The sequence below is a fragment of the Carettochelys insculpta genome, chromosome 6 (assembly GCF_033958435.1).
Source record: "Carettochelys insculpta isolate YL-2023 chromosome 6, ASM3395843v1, whole genome shotgun sequence".
NCBI lineage: Eukaryota > Metazoa > Chordata > Testudines > Carettochelyidae > Carettochelys > Carettochelys insculpta.
The window spans coordinates 92,092,180-92,107,692 of record NC_134142.1 but is presented as its reverse complement, the minus strand read 5'-3'; the positions used below and the strand labels follow the sequence as shown (position 1 = coordinate 92,107,692).

General features: G+C 43.2%; 1 protein-coding gene across 1 annotated transcript in view; it reads left to right on the top strand.

Annotated features, from left to right (window-relative positions):
• SPON1 (spondin 1) overlaps positions 1 to 11,831 on the top strand; it is a 361,777-nt gene extending 349,946 nt beyond the window's left edge. The window contains exons 10-16 of the mRNA XM_074997622.1: positions 642 to 717; positions 1,249 to 1,431; positions 2,328 to 2,498; positions 2,607 to 2,774; positions 3,526 to 3,690; positions 6,046 to 6,309; positions 8,263 to 11,831. Coding sequence (XP_074853723.1) covers positions 642 to 717; positions 1,249 to 1,431; positions 2,328 to 2,498; positions 2,607 to 2,774; positions 3,526 to 3,690; positions 6,046 to 6,309; positions 8,263 to 8,426 — 1,191 coding nt within the window. The 3' untranslated portion in view covers positions 8,427 to 11,831. The remainder of the gene's footprint in view (positions 1 to 641; positions 718 to 1,248; positions 1,432 to 2,327; positions 2,499 to 2,606; positions 2,775 to 3,525; positions 3,691 to 6,045; positions 6,310 to 8,262) is intronic.
• Positions 11,832 to 15,513: the final 3,682 nt, after the last annotated feature.

Here is a 15,513-nt window from a genome sequence, read left to right as displayed (position 1 = left end):
TTTCTAGTCTCAGAGAGGTAACCGTGGTAGTCCGTAACTTCAGAAAAAAACCGAAGCTGTCCTGTAGCACCTTAAAGACTAACAATTTTGTTAGGTAATGAGCTTTCGCGAATAAGACCCACTTCATCAGACTCTTCATCACTGTTTCTGTCACCGTATGAAACTGCTGGAATTTTAGTTCCTGCAGCTGGCTTTTAGCTCTCTGCTGTGCCATCTAGGTTACTCCCTGCATTTCTTCTAGCCTGGTTTCCCCCATTCTTTTTACATATCAGAGTTTCAGGTTGTTTTCTGAAGATGCATAATATGCTTTTGGAAATTCCAACCTACGTAGGCTGTTGCTATTTCTTGACTATATTTTAATTCTCTAGAGGTAAAATTCCTCTCTTGTAATGCAGGTTAGCACAATCTGTATGCAATATTTACATCCTATGGGAATTGAGTGAGTTAGAGAATTTGTTCTGTTCCCTCCATGTAAGTATGAATAACTGGAAACCTGTAGCTTTACAAATATTAAGGTACCAGCGCACAACAGACTGCTTCTGTTACCATGTGGCTTTTAGCAACTGGTTTTACAACCCAGCGCCTGCTGGATCAGTCACATTACTTTCCTAATTTAAATCTTTACCACTCTTTCTTTGCAGGGAGAGCAATGCAACATTATCCCTGATAACATAGATGACATTGTAGCAGATCTTGTTCCAGAAGAGAAAGAAGAAGGTACTTTTTAATTAAGTACTGCTACATGACTTTGTTTCATCCTCCAGTGCTGTGTCAGAATATTTCCTGTCATTGCTGTCATTAGTACACTATTAAATATACAAAAACAACTCACTCGGCATCATTTCTTCCTTCAATGTCTGAAGAGCTGATGACAATGGTAAGATTTTTAAGTGATTTAAAAACACAAGTCCCACTGAATGTCACAGTGATGCAGTTTTCCATTCAGTGTGTTCTGGCTCTTTGGTCTTGTGTCCTGCACAGAACAACCATGGTATGGCAACAGCTGTCCCTTGTGTTAGGGATGTATGGTACAGGTGACTCCCAGAGGAATTAAAACAGAAGCTTCCCAATAGTCTACAGAATTTGTGGCTGCATCAAAGGTACCAGTGCCAGCTGAGTAAAACCCTTAAAATGTTTGATTAGGAAGCAAGGAACCAGTCATGTTAAACATCTCAGGCAGTAACCAATCAAGTGCAGAGTCACTGACCCTTTGTTGAAGTGTTGTTTTGTTTTTTTTATTGATTTTAGATGACACACCTGAGACTTGCATTTATTCCAACTGGTCCCCATGGTCAGCCTGCAGCTCTTCTACTTGTGATAAGGGCAAGAGGATGAGGCAGAGAATGCTTAAAGCCCAGCTGGACCTCAGCGTCCCTTGTCCCGACACCCAGGACTTTCAGCCATGTATGGGCCCTGGCTGCAGTGATGAAGGTAACAAACAGCAAAGAGTGGAGGGGATAAATTCAACAAATTGCTGGGAGGGGAGATGGGAGAGGTCATTTTAACTTAACTTTTTTTTTTTTTAGAGGCCCAGTCTCCTATTGTAGCTGCATGGTCCCACCTCTGGGAAGGGGCGATACGTGCACATGTAAGTGTTTGCAAGTTCAAAACTGCAAACACTTATGTAAAAATGTATGGAGTCCTCTTAGACTCCCTTTAGTCCCCCTGTCCACTATTGCCATGCAGTTGGCTCAGGGTAAGTGCAATCCAGAGTAGTGAGATCAGTGACAAGAGAGAGTGTGGAGTCTGCTCTTCAGCCTCGGCTTTTATCTCATGTGGTAGAGGTACATGGGTTTAGCCCCTAAGGTCATAGGTTCAATCCCTCCTGCCAAGTCCATCACTGGTACAAGTTGGGGCTTGTCCAGCATGAACTGTTGGAAGGTCTCAGAAGCTTGGGATGCACTTCCTCAGCTGAGGGAAGTATCTAACCCACAGGCACTGTGACCTCTTCCAAGGGAGAGTGAAGTCTGCCCTACAGCCTTAGCCGAGAGGCCTTTGGCTTTTAGTTCAGGCAGTAGAGTACATGGCTTTAGCTTCTAAGCTAGCAGGTTCAATTCTTCATGCTGATGACATGGGTCTGTCAGTCTTACTTATGTTTAAAGGTTAAGGAGGAGTAGCAAGAAGAAAAGAGGGAATGGAGTAACAGGAAGAACGCGACAGGAGGCAGAAAAAGAGATACAGTGGATGAACAGCAGTATGGAAGTCTGAAAAGAGCATGGGGTTGGGTGGGAGGGAGGAAGGGAACATACCTCCTGGTAGCTGAGATTTATCAGGCAAATGAGTGGCAATCTCAATTTCGGTAATTGAATTTCTCCTCTGTGGTTTAGATGGTTCCACCTGCATGATGTCTGAATGGATTACGTGGTCGCCCTGTACAGTTTCCTGTGGAATGGGAATACGATCTCGAGAGAGATATGTGAAACAATTTCCTGAAGACGGCTCAATGTGCAAAGTCCCTACTGAGGAAACTGAGAAATGTATTGTAAATGATGAGTGCTGTGAGTATTTCATTTTGCCTGGCAAAAGCCAGTCAGAAACAAAAGCACTAAATGAACCATTTCTTAGATGAGTGCTATTAGTGATTTTTCTCTTTACATTATAAATAGCTCCTAGTAGCTGCCTTGTGACAGAATGGGGAGAGTGGGATGAATGCAGTGCTAGCTGTGGAACAGGAATGAAAAAGCGACATCGAATGATTAAGATGACTCCAGCAGATGGATCCATGTGCAATGCAGAAACCACAGAGGCAGAGAAATGCATGATGCCAGAGTGCCGTAAGTGTCTATGAGCCACCTGCCATGCACAGCAGTACGACAACACTTACGACACGTTGCTTGAGCAAAGTGTGTCAAACAGGAAACACGCCCAGCTTATCTCTGCTTCAAGAGAACGTGCACTGGTTCCACTTCCACCCAAAAGATGGCGTATCAGTCCCAGAAAAATTATTCACGGCTACGGCTGTATTATTTTTGTAAAGCAGCGTTTGAGGATATCATTGCCAGATGGTATAAACCTGTATATCAGCAAAAAATACCTGTGACCATCCATAAGTATACCACAGTGAAATACTGCCTTAAGTAGTTAATGTTGCTGTTTAAAAAAAAAAATCAAAGTCTCAAAAGAATTACTGTTCCCAGCCCATGATGAGTGCTTTGGTTTGGCATCAGATTGCTACGTATGCATTTCACGAGACCAGGCTGTCTCACAGATAATGCCTAGCTTAACATGGGCCCAACAGTACCTTACTTAAAGTATTTTGATGCCCATGCATTGTTAAGTTGTAAAAAAGGCTGTAGAGGAACATTTTAACAATTAACCTGAAAAATGTACGTTTCATTTGTGGTTATGTAGGAACATCACGTTAGCTTGCTTTTTATTTTATTCAAGCAAACAGCGACATACAAGATTTAGGGGATGCGTCCCTTCTTCCAAAGCTCACCTATCCCATACTAATTCTCTCAAAGCTTTGTGTTTAGATGACTTGTCAGCATAAGAGGTTTGTTAATCAATCTTTTCATGCACTAGATACAATTCCCTGTATGCTCTCCCCTTGGTCTGAATGGAGTGACTGCAGCGTAACTTGTGGCAAGGGAATGAGGACCCGGCAAAGGATGCTGAAATCTGCAGCTGAGCTTGGTGACTGTAACGAGGAGCTGGAGCAAGTGGAGAAGTGCATGCTTCCAGAGTGCCGTAAGTGCAGGAACTGGTCTGAAACAGGCGCATTTCAGATGTTCTGCCAATTCAGGCCATGAGCGTAGAGTGTGAGTCACAGCTTGTGTAAATATACCCTCACTAGGACAGTAAAATAGCATAGTCAAAGGCAAGCAGTGGCTAGCAGTATTGACTACACACCCATGTGGTTCAGGCAGGTTTGCCTCAGCCTGACTAGGCCCTGGCTTGGCTGCCCATCCTATCATGATGACACTAGTACTTTAGGGTGTCTGCGCAAGCTGGGACTCGCATGCCTAGCTCATAGCATAGCAAAAGCCTGAGCATGAAAACCTGCTGCCATGCTTCATCTGCAGAGCCTCAACAGAGACATGGTGTTTGTGCTCCAGACCCAATGAGTGCTGCTCTTAATCTAATGGGTGCGTGTCTCCTGGGGGTGACTGTCCAACCCCCATCTGGGCAATAGGGAGAGAATAACTCTTCCTCTTGGAGTCCCTGGGAAATGAAATCAAGGAGATACTGAATATGTACAGTGTGAAGGCCATAGGGAGGTCTACGCAGCTGAGTAGGAGGACCTATCAAGTACTATCATCTGGAAGAGACAACAGGTCCTTCATGCTGAAAACAAACTTTCCCCCTTGGTAAGCCACTATCGCAGATGGAAAGCCCCAGAGCCTCCCCCAAATAGCACTATGAATGTTTAAGGGGCTATTCTGTGTGCTTTATGGACTCCTTGTTTCATTCTCCATTAGCTACACCAGGCTGCCCTGGTACTCAGATATGGGCAGGGGCTTGGGCGGCTGGCCCCAGCAGCACAGAACTCAGGCGGGTGGCTTGGGCAGGCAGGCAGGCAGCCCCAGCAGCGCAGGACTTGGGCAGCTGGCCAGCTTGGGCTGCACCAGGCACTCACAAGGTGGGGCCTGTGCCATTAGCCTCGATGGTCCATAGTCGGTCTCCTAGGATTTCCCAACTTACGAAGAAAATGCAGCATCATCTTTCAGATTAAATTCATTTGTTTCCGCGGTTACATTACGTTTTTATGAAATTTTGGGGCCAAGAAGAACTATTTGTGCTTATTGATAATTTTAAATAACATTTTTATATCAAGAGTTTGTGTTTATTTTAAATTATGAATTGAATTTTTTGGATAAAGGGGGGTTGGATGATGATAAAGAAGAGGTGGGAGTTGTCAGGGTATCTCAAAAATCAAAAGGGGGCGGGGGGGGCGTGATGCCAAAAAGTTTGGAAACCACTGCTCTAGGGGCTGCTCCACTGGCCAGAATCGCAAGAGAGTACCACAGTCTTATGGCAAACAGCTGGAATTAAAAACAAGGCCTAGGATCAAGTGCTGCTGAGCCACATACACTGGCCTTACACCATGTTGGTAAGTCCTTATGCGACAGAATCCCCAGCCGCCCTCATACTGCTGCTTTGCTCTTCTTAAGAAAACCATGGCAGATGGATGTGATGCCCGCATTGATGGATGTGATATAATAGTCTTATTGTACTCTTTGCCAGCCCAGTGTTACATGCGGTATTACTTTTATCCAGAGACGACATTAGTTTTTTGTATTTTTTTTAAAGCCTGCAAATTTTTATGATGCAATTTTGTAACTCTTTCTTAAATAATTTAAAGACGACTTTTGGGACTAAATATGAGTCTTCCTGCTTTTGAATTTTTTAAGTCAGTCTGTGAGAATTTGGTTTTTAATATGCTGCTGGAAAAAGTCTCAAATATAGACTTTTGGGTCTGCATGGCCCTGGGTCTACAGTGTGGAAGTACGATTCAGGAAATCTAAGATGAAGTCCTATCTTTTCTGATTTGTTCTGGGACTTGAAAAAAACTCATTAAAAATGCACAATACCTCAGTTTTCCTACACATAAAATGGGGATAACAATATTTGCTTAAATCATGCAGCTTATTAACATTAGTGAAATGCTTTGAGATTCTTGAAGACCAGGGCCTATATGAGTACAATAAAACCATTGTTTAACATCTTTACTCATAATATGTTTGGGATGGTGTGCATGAGTCCACAGCAAACTATTGAAAATGGACCAATAGATGGTCAAAACCTACTTTCCTGCCTGCAGAGCAGAGACTTTAAGAAGGAATCATCACTAAAGTCTTTTTTTTATTTTTTTTTAAAGTTGGTGCCATTCCAGTACCATTCTTTCCAGCAATGGTCAAGGCAGTAGCAACTAATGGAAAGTGGTGGTTTTTTTGCAGCACTTACTCTGAAGACTGGGTGCATCAAGTCATGTTTGTGAATTTTGGATATAAAAGCTAATTAGGCAAAGCCATCTGTTTCTTCTACGTCATCTGGTTAGGCTGCAAAGAATTGTTATAATTGCCAATATTTCTTTCCTTCCAGCCATTGACTGTGAATTAACAGAGTGGTCCAAGTGGTCTGAATGCAATAAATCATGTGGAAAAGGTCATATGATCAGGACAAGAATGATTAAAATGGAACCACAGTTTGGAGGAGCTCCATGCCCAGAAACTGTGCAGCGGAAAAAATGCCGAATAAGAAAATGTTTGAGAGGTCCTGGTATAGACAAAAGGCGCTGGAAAGAAGCCCGTGAGAAAAGGAGAAGCGAACACGCCAAGGCAGATGAAGAGGGTGAGCTATATCCAGGTACGTGTTAGCCACAGTGCTTACACCACCCACGGCAGCTTGATCTTTTCTTCGTAACAGGAACGAGGCTGAGAGTAGCAGCACTCCCCTGAAATAATATTACCTTCTAGGAAAAGCTTCAGCTAAGGGCAGGTCTACACTAGACAGGTAAGATGATTGTCATTAAGTCAACTTTAACTATGCAATTGCGGTAGCTAGAATTGCATATCTGCAATTGACTTACCTGGCCATCTTCACAGAGTTTCTGCTGCTGACCTCCCTTACTCCTCACAATACTGAAGAGCACAGGGATTGATTGTTGACCCCAGATAGCTCAATTCCATACATCTCTACCATGCGTATGAAATGAAATCCTGGAAGATCGATCCCTGACTGAACTGATCTTACACTTAGTATAGACAAGCCCTAAGTTACAGTGGTCTTACGTTCCTGGATTTCATCTTGCAAGACTAAGGCCATATTTCGAAGTTTACTAATGAAGTGCTGAAATACATATTCAGCGCCTCATTAGCATGCAGGCAGCCGTGACACTTCGAAATTGACGTGGCTCACCGCCGCGCAGCTCGTCCCAACAGGGCTCCTTTTCGAAAGGACCCCGCCTACTTCGAAGTCCCTTTATTCCTATGAGCAGATGGGAATAAGGGGACTTCAAAGTAGACGGGGTCCTTTCGAAAAGGAGCCCCGTCGGGACAAGCCGTGCAGCAGCGAGCTGCGTCAATTTCGAAGTGTCGCGGCCACCCGCATGCTAATGAGGCGCTGAATATGTATTTCAGCGCTTCATTAGTAAACTTCAAAATGGCCATTTACATGGCCATTTCGAAGTTTGGGGCTAGTGTAGACATAGCCTAAAGGTCACATCTGCGTTTCAGCTGCAACCAGAGAACTTTTAGACTGTTCCCTAAAGAAAACAGGTTATGTCTGTGCATCTCTAATATCTTGTTCTTTCCCAGTAAGGTCCTTCCATACAAAGAGTGAGTTTTCAAACACTCCGCTATTAGACTCATGTGGCAGAGAGCTGCTTTTTTTGCACAGACCACAAAGAAAAAAGTTAATGCCAGCTAAGAACATCACAAGACTGAACTTCCTTCCCCCCACCACCCCCAAGTTCCAACTGCATCTGAACTTTGGAGAAATCTACTTCTAGATCCAGCTCACACCTCTTTCTGTGCTCGACTTTAACAAAACTCAAATACCAACCTCTCTGGTCTGAGTGGAAGTGCCATCCAAATCTAAATCAAATTTACAATGCTCAGGCAATGCTCTGGGGAAGTATATTCAAACATGCATGCTTCAGATTAGCACCACACAATATAGATAACAATTGCAGCGTTATTACTGGTTTGTTTTACTGATCCGGGGTGCACCTGTCAAATTCAGGACATTCTCATCCGGCAACATCCATGCTCTGGCAGGACCACGGATGTTGCCAGATAAGAGAGTGGTCGACTGGTAAATGAGTCCCAGAAGCTGGAGTCCCTGCTGACTCCGTGGCAGCACAGGGGCCAGGAGGCTGCCACGAGGCTGGGAGCCAGAGCCTCCACCTGCATCGTGGCAGCCAGGAGGGGCAGGGACTGCCAACAGAGCCCCAGAGACAGAGTCTGGGGCTGCAGCAGCCCCAAAGCGCAGAGCTGTCTACATGCAGAAGGCCTAGACCTTCCCTTGTCTGGCAAACTCTCTTGTCCAGGACATGTCGGATCCCGAGCATGCAAGATAAGGGAGGTGCAACCTGCACCATGTTAAATTACAGTCTAGAATAGAACAAGTAGATGAACACATTTAGGAGAAGGGATTGTCTTTTAATGTATTTGTACAGTGCATGCTAGAAATGGAGCCTTGACAGGAACCTTTATAAGTGCTACAATAATCCAATATTAAGAGTGTATGTACCTACACTGAGGGAGACATTAAAAGCTAGCTAAAAATACCACTGAAGGATGTTCTTTTTATTTTCAGGTTGTAAGATGAGACCATGGACCGCTTGGTCAGAATGTACCAAACTGTGTGGCGGTGGAATTCAGGAACGCTTCATGACAGTAAAGAAAAGGTTCAAAAGCACTCAGTTTGCCAGCTGCAAAGACAAGAAGGAGATAAGAGCATGTAATGTTCACCCGTGTTAGCAAAACCTGGTGCTTCGAAGTGATGGAGTCTGAGCTAAATGGAAAGTCAACCTTGGTTTGATTTTTTTTTTTAAAAAATATATAAATTGTGTATATTAGTCTTCATTTTTGCAGTGTGGGTTGCTTATTAGTCTTGCTGGTGCAAGAAATATATTTTATAAATATTTCCTCACAAATGTATGCTGAGAGTGGTTCCTTGATACTCCAGCTAGCCCTTAATGCATAAAACTCGTAAGTCAGTGTGAGTCATTTAACTCTGAAATAAAGACATCTCTGTGGACATGCAATAACTATATAGAAATATTCCCTGTACAGACAGGGTTCGCATGCATATTAACATAACTAAGTTAAAGTGACATGTTTCACACATGGCAGGAATTCTCTCATTTGATTTGGTTTCTACATATCCAAAGCAGTGCCTATGTGATTACACAAAACTGTGCCAAGGAATAATTTCAATAACGCTGGTTCGATAACATTCAAGGTGCATATTTATCTCTTCCCACCCTGGGGGTTAAACTGGTATTTATAGTTATCATATATATTTTTCTTCATGAAGATCTCCTTACTACTTTAAGCACTAAAAAAAGGCAAGAGTTGAACAACTTGAACATATAGGTATCAGTCTACACAGCTCAGTAACAATGTCTGCTCAACCAGCAGCAGTGGTCAAAACAAACCCACAGGAAAAAGAGACAACTTAAACCCTTATTTTGAACATCACATTCAATTCTGCCTACCACCATCTCGAAAAAGGAGAGAGAAAATCTAAAAAAAGAAACACAAAGGCCATGATTGTGGCCCAGACTTCCATGTGAGAGATTAGGATTACTTTAGGGGAGAGATATAAAACAATGAATGGTAGTGGGAAGGCAGTATGCTCACATGAAACTTATAATGCAGAAAGTGGGTAAAGGAAACAGCAAACTGAAAACCAATAGAAGGATTTTTGTGTGTTTTAATTCACACTTAGTCTGTGACATCCATTTCCATAGGTGTTCTTGGAACAGAGAGTTTGTGAGGATTTATAAAATGCTTAGACATTTGGCACCCACTACTGCCAAAGATTAGAAAATAACTTTTTGTACATTAGGCATGTTATCACCTAGTTGCTCCAGATTTTTTTTTTTTTAAAAAAAACACATTTCTTCTGAAGCATCCAGTACCATCCATGGGTAGAGAGAAAGACCAGCTACTGGATTCCAGGGATTGGTCAATGTTCTTTGCTTAGGGGGGTTTAACATTTAAAACTGAGACATGAAAAAATTACCTTTAACTCTTTTGTCCAGCAAAGGGATTAGAAATCTACCAATCAATAAGAATGCACAAGAATATGTTGTTGGTTGATTACAATGAAGGGGAAAATGAAACAATATTTTGAACCAGCTGTAGCTATTTTATTTGAATAATTTATACATGGTCATGAGAACCTGAATTAGGCAATTCAAAACCAGGTGCTGGAGTCAAAAATCAATTATTCTGATCTTCTGCCAGTGTTGTGTCATTCTCCCACCCTCGTCTCCAACAGTGGCACTAGGTGTGGCTCACAATTCTAGGGTGTCTGGCTGAGGCTCTGCCTCCTTCATCCTCTTTTCATAAAACTCTTGCTTGGAGGCACCTTTGTATGTTTTGTTGCAGTTCCTAGCCCCCAAATGAAGTTAGGACCAGTGCAGAAGCAGGACTCAATCTTTTGAGTCCCAGTTGCTGCTCAGTTGAGGAAACTTGGTACAAATCTTGCTGAACATGAATGGGGAAAGGGGTTCACTAACCTCTGAGAAAACACACCGCCACACAGCTCAGGTTATTTTTTCACACTCACTAACAGTTTATGGTTGCTATCAACCTGCACTACTACAGTAGACCCCCGACTTATGCAGAGGTTGCAGTCATATGTAAGTCAAATTTCACGTTACTCGGGGGAGGCAGGCACCAGGTCCACATCACCCTGAGGTACATTAAACTGACATACACACAAACTGAGTACACATATCTCAGGGTTCTACTGTATATCCAAAGCAGGCATCTGAGCTAAAACACCACATGAAATATCATAACTAGTGCAGGAGTGACCAGTCAGCCTCTTTGGGCCAATACAGCGGTTCCCACATTAAGCCATGAGGTTCCCAGGAGCTGTCCCTGGGCAAATACATGGCAAATGGGGAGCCATGCCATCTATTCTCTGTCAGCCTCTGATGCTGCTAACAGTTCTTCTGCACCTAGAGGGGTCAACAAGCAGTCCAAGGTAGCCATTAAAATCTCTAAGACTAAACTCTGGGCTTCTTTAGCTCAGCAATTCCAGGAAGCTATGAGAACTCTGTTCTCTCCTGGACGGTGCTGTTAGGCGAGCCCTTCTGGCTTTTTCGTGCCCCTTCAAAACCAACCTAAAAGGCCACTCCAGGTTCTGTATAAAAAAAAGTCATCAATTGTTGATGCTGTTTTCTGTCACTATCAGTCTTCCGGTATACTCCATGTTATCGAATTGTTTTAAATGTAAAATTTATTCCCTTTGCCAACATCCTGCTAGAAGTTTAATCCAAATATATACCTCTAGTATGTAGGACATATGACATTCGAACAAGCCTACAAGGAAAACCTTTGGGCAATCTTTACACTGTGGTTCCAATACACTTTCAATAACCAACTTGCTTTGTTTTCCCTTACCCAGGACACTTCCCTCTTTCCAGTTACTCTCCTGAGGCTCACCAATGTTATGACTGTTTGAGTCTTCACATTAGTAATACCAGATGTCACCAATTAGCTTTCAGTTAGGGATGTGGTTGTTTCTGTCTAGATCTAGCTTATCGTATTATTGCTCCATTGATCCATTTTTGTCCCAGTTCACTTTGCTGACTTTCTTCTACCTTGATACAAAAAATATTTAAGCTTGTTACTTTTTGTAAAAAAAAAAAATAAAATAAAAAACTATATATACACAAACAAAAAAGAGGTTGATTTTCTAAAACAAAAAGTTCTGATATATAATATGTAGAATAATTGCATTGTTACTGTAAACTTCCAAGTAGCATAATATTCATTGCATATCAATACAAAATTAAATGGCTCTTGCTTGTAATTCATCAATTATACAGTATTCAACTGAAAGCACAGGTATCACTCCAGAGTTTTGTACACTGCACGTATCAGATTGTAGCATTGTATGTACATTATATTTTCTAACATATGAGCTATAGAAACTTTACCTGTAATGAAAGCGAAAAGATAGGGACTTCAGTGTAAAATGGGATTTAACATGTGCAACATACAATTTTTTTTAAAAAAGTATTCATTTGTTTTTAGTTTTTGTTTCCTGTGGAATTTTATGAGAAAGCAGTCACAAATCTGTTTCTTACCAAAGTCTTGTGTAGATGTTTTGTAGTTGTCTGGCTAACACATTATTATTTTGGAATAAAAATCATGTTTATTATGAAAATTACATTGTGTATGAGCTGTTAATTGACTGATAATCCAGAGAGGTTGAAAGTCAATGACATATGGGTATATACACATGTAAAAACTATGTCACCCTTTGGGGAGTCCAAATCGTCCTGTGTACCTCAGGTTTCATAACACTTAAAAACTATTTGCTTACCAACAAACATATAAGAAGATATCACTGAAAAATTGCTTGCTTTCTCATGTGTACCATATACAGCAAAAGCCCAGTTATTCTTTGACAGCTATTAACCCATCCAGAGAGGAGGGCAGAAAGGATCATTTTGGCCCCTGGAGAAGGCTTAAACATACATTTGGCCCTGCTTCAACATGGATGGACCAAAAGCTAATCCCTTGTTCTGTAGATCAGCCACTGGTGTGCCAGCATTGATGATCTGAAGTGACTTTTTTAAATGGAAAACCAGCAGCATGGCTACCATTGAGATGACCAGGAACTGAAGAAAGTGCATGAGTCAGACAGCACCAGTCATGTCCACCTCTGGCCCAGACTTATGATTGATTTTAAACAATAAATAAATAAATCCAAGCATAAACTGTCTGCAAGCCAATCCTGCAATAGTATAACCCTAGGGTTTTTCTATAGCCATATTGCAAGGGCTAAAGCTTTCCTCTGCAGCCAAAATGAAGAGCAGCAGCCATTAGCTGTAAAGCTAGGCATGTCACACTCACGTGCCAGCTAAATTTCATTATAATAGTGCCACACCAGCCTGTTAAGACGGAGACCCTGTCACTGTCATCGGCTGAAGAAAAGCTCTCAAGATGGGTTGAGAAAATTAGCTAATGGCATTTCATGTGGCAAGAAACTACTTATCAATGGCTGAGGTTGTGGAATCCTCATTCTATGATGATCATCGTCATTTTCCTATTTGTTGTCTGTGTGAGCGCTGTCTGGTTCACAATTGTTTCTGTCCGCTGTAATATTAATTTTGCTAGGTGTAAATCCACCAAGGTGGTGGGGTATGACTGGTTAGGTAATTGTGTTTCAGTAGGTTAGGGTTGGCTAGTAAAATTACACTAAAATAATTGGTCAAGGAATAGCTAAGCAGGCCTCAAGTTTTACTACGTAAACTGGGGTCCAAGAAGGAAAACAGCAGGAAAGAAGGCAGAGCAAAAAGGAGAGGAAAAGCTCTGGAAGAGGAACTTACCTCCAAGACACAGCCTATGACCACAGGTGCCAGGACTCCTCTGCATGACCATGAGGTGCAACAACCAGCATTCAGCAAGACTGGCTAAGGAGAAGTCTGCCTGCTTTTATCAGGCTCAGTGAGCATGACGCTGTGTGCTTAGCATGTATTCAGCTTGCTTGGTAATTGTCAATAGAGAATAGCCATATTACTGTGTAAGGATATTTCAGTGGCAAAGATCCCAGAGACCCACAAGATGTTATGCCCTGAGCCCTAGGAATTGGGTAAAGGGATGTGTGTCCCTGAAGAATGGAAGCGAAAGAAATTTGTGCAGGTAACAACCCTGCCCCTACCCCCCCACCACCCCGCCACTCCTTGTGCACAAGACAAAGCACCTTGACATTAGCAGGACTATGCCTAAAGAATGCCACTACTGGCACTTCACACTGCAGTGTGCAGTCTGCCCCTGGTTTTTATTTAGCTTAGGTTAGCCAACCCCTGGGACTAGAGTAAGGTATGCAGCATACAGATCTCACTTGTAGGTGTTTGAACAGCCAGGGTATCAAAGCAAGAAGCCATAGCTCATGCACAGAGGATTCCCACAGGAGCTGGGAGACCTCAATGTATGGCCCTGTTCTGTCCCACTAATGACTTCAACTTCGGTCCATATCCACAGCTGTGGGTTCTAACCCCCCCCCTCACCCACTTGGTTATGGGAGGTACCCCTTTGGCTTTTCTTTAAAAAGGAGGTGAACTGGCCCTGAGCAGGTGAGCTTAGGTTATTGCCCTGCCTTTCACATTTCCTCCTGGCAAGCTGGGACAGCGCCTTGCTCACTTTGCTGTTTCCGCCCTTGCATTGTATATGAAGTGCAGATGCCTGACTTTGGGTTGTCACACAGCAGGTCCATAGCAAAGCAAGAAAGTTCATCCAGGTCTCCTGCATTCTGGGCCAACACCCTGATCCCTGGGCTGTCCTTTTTCTTTGGTGTTCCTGCCTGCCTTGTTATCCAAGGGCAGCCTACTGCAGCAAGGTAGGGCATGGTCCTCAACCCCACTACACAGCTATACTTAAAACCCCACCAGACTGGCAGAGAGGGTGCAGCTGGGTTTAGATTCAGGCACATGTATAGTGAACACCAGCACCTGGTTGCCTTAATTCCCTACAGACTCTTTAGGTGGACTCTCTATGAAAGCAGTAATGCTAGACTCTGTTCTTCAGTACCTCTGGTGCCTGTCATTACTGATTTTTTCTGCCCCCTTTCAGGAGAAACTATTATTGTCAAACAAACACAGGACTGTGACATTCAAGAATTGTTAGCTTCATGCTGATTACATGCCCTCGCTCCATGATGAATAGCAGGATAACACAGGCTGTCGCATTTCAGCTCTAACACTTGATTATTTTTTTTCCTGCAACCACTTTTTATAGCTCTCTACTTTAGCAGCAGCATCTTAACTACTGGGAACAGATTTTTTACCAGCAAAATCAATTGCTCTGAAGAACTTTATGGCGCAATGTTCAGGCACTTTTCATTCTTTGCTCTGCATGCAAACTCATTTAAAGGCCTTTATGACAAGGCTTTCACCGTCAAAACTCAGTAACGTGATGCAGCCTTTCGCAGTGTTGTGCCAAACGATGCAATTACACTCAACCTGAATGACGTGAAACTTAATTTCCTCAGGTTTCCAAGAGACAGGAAAGCTTGTGCCCAACACAAATTGCTCAGCTGGCAATGACATTTCTCGCACTCAGCCCTAGATGGTTCAATGCATGTGAAAAGGTCAGCCATATGGACTTTTCAGTTTCCTCAGAGTCTTCATGAAAGTCCAGAAGAATATTGTTTACGCCACCAGCAGCCTAGCAACCATCGAGAGGGGAAAAGCCTTCTGTTATGCTTAAAGCATCTGCAAATGCAACAAGATTGTTTTGAAAAAAAAAGACTAAAAATCCATTTACTAAGTTCCAGCCAAGAGTTCTGGTTGCCATAGATGGGTATTTTTCCTTTTTAGGGAAGTATTTTGCAGTACAAGCAGCAACAGTGCAGGGAGCAGCACTAATGGGCTACGTCTACACGTGCACGCTACATTGAAGTAGCTAATTTCGAAGTAGCGACATCGAAATAGCCTATTTTGATGAATAGCGTCTACACGTCCTCCAGGGCCGGCAACGTCGATGTTCAACTTTGATGTTGCGCAGCCCAACATCAAAATAGGCGCAGCGAGGGAACGTCTACACGCCCAAGTAGCACACATCGAAATAGGGATGCCAGGCACAGCTGCAGACAGGGTCGCCGGGCGGACTAGCGCTTCCGGGGCAACAGCTAGCCGCTCCCTTAAAGGGCCCCTCCCAGCCACACTCAGCCTGCACAGCACGCGGTCTGAGGAGCCATAGGCACACAGACCCCGGGCGCCGCAGTCATGGACCCCCAGCAGCAGCAGCAGCAGCAGCAGCAGCCAGAGGTCCACCCAGCCCTCCCGGAAGGAGCAGGGCAAGCCCTGCTCCGTGCCAT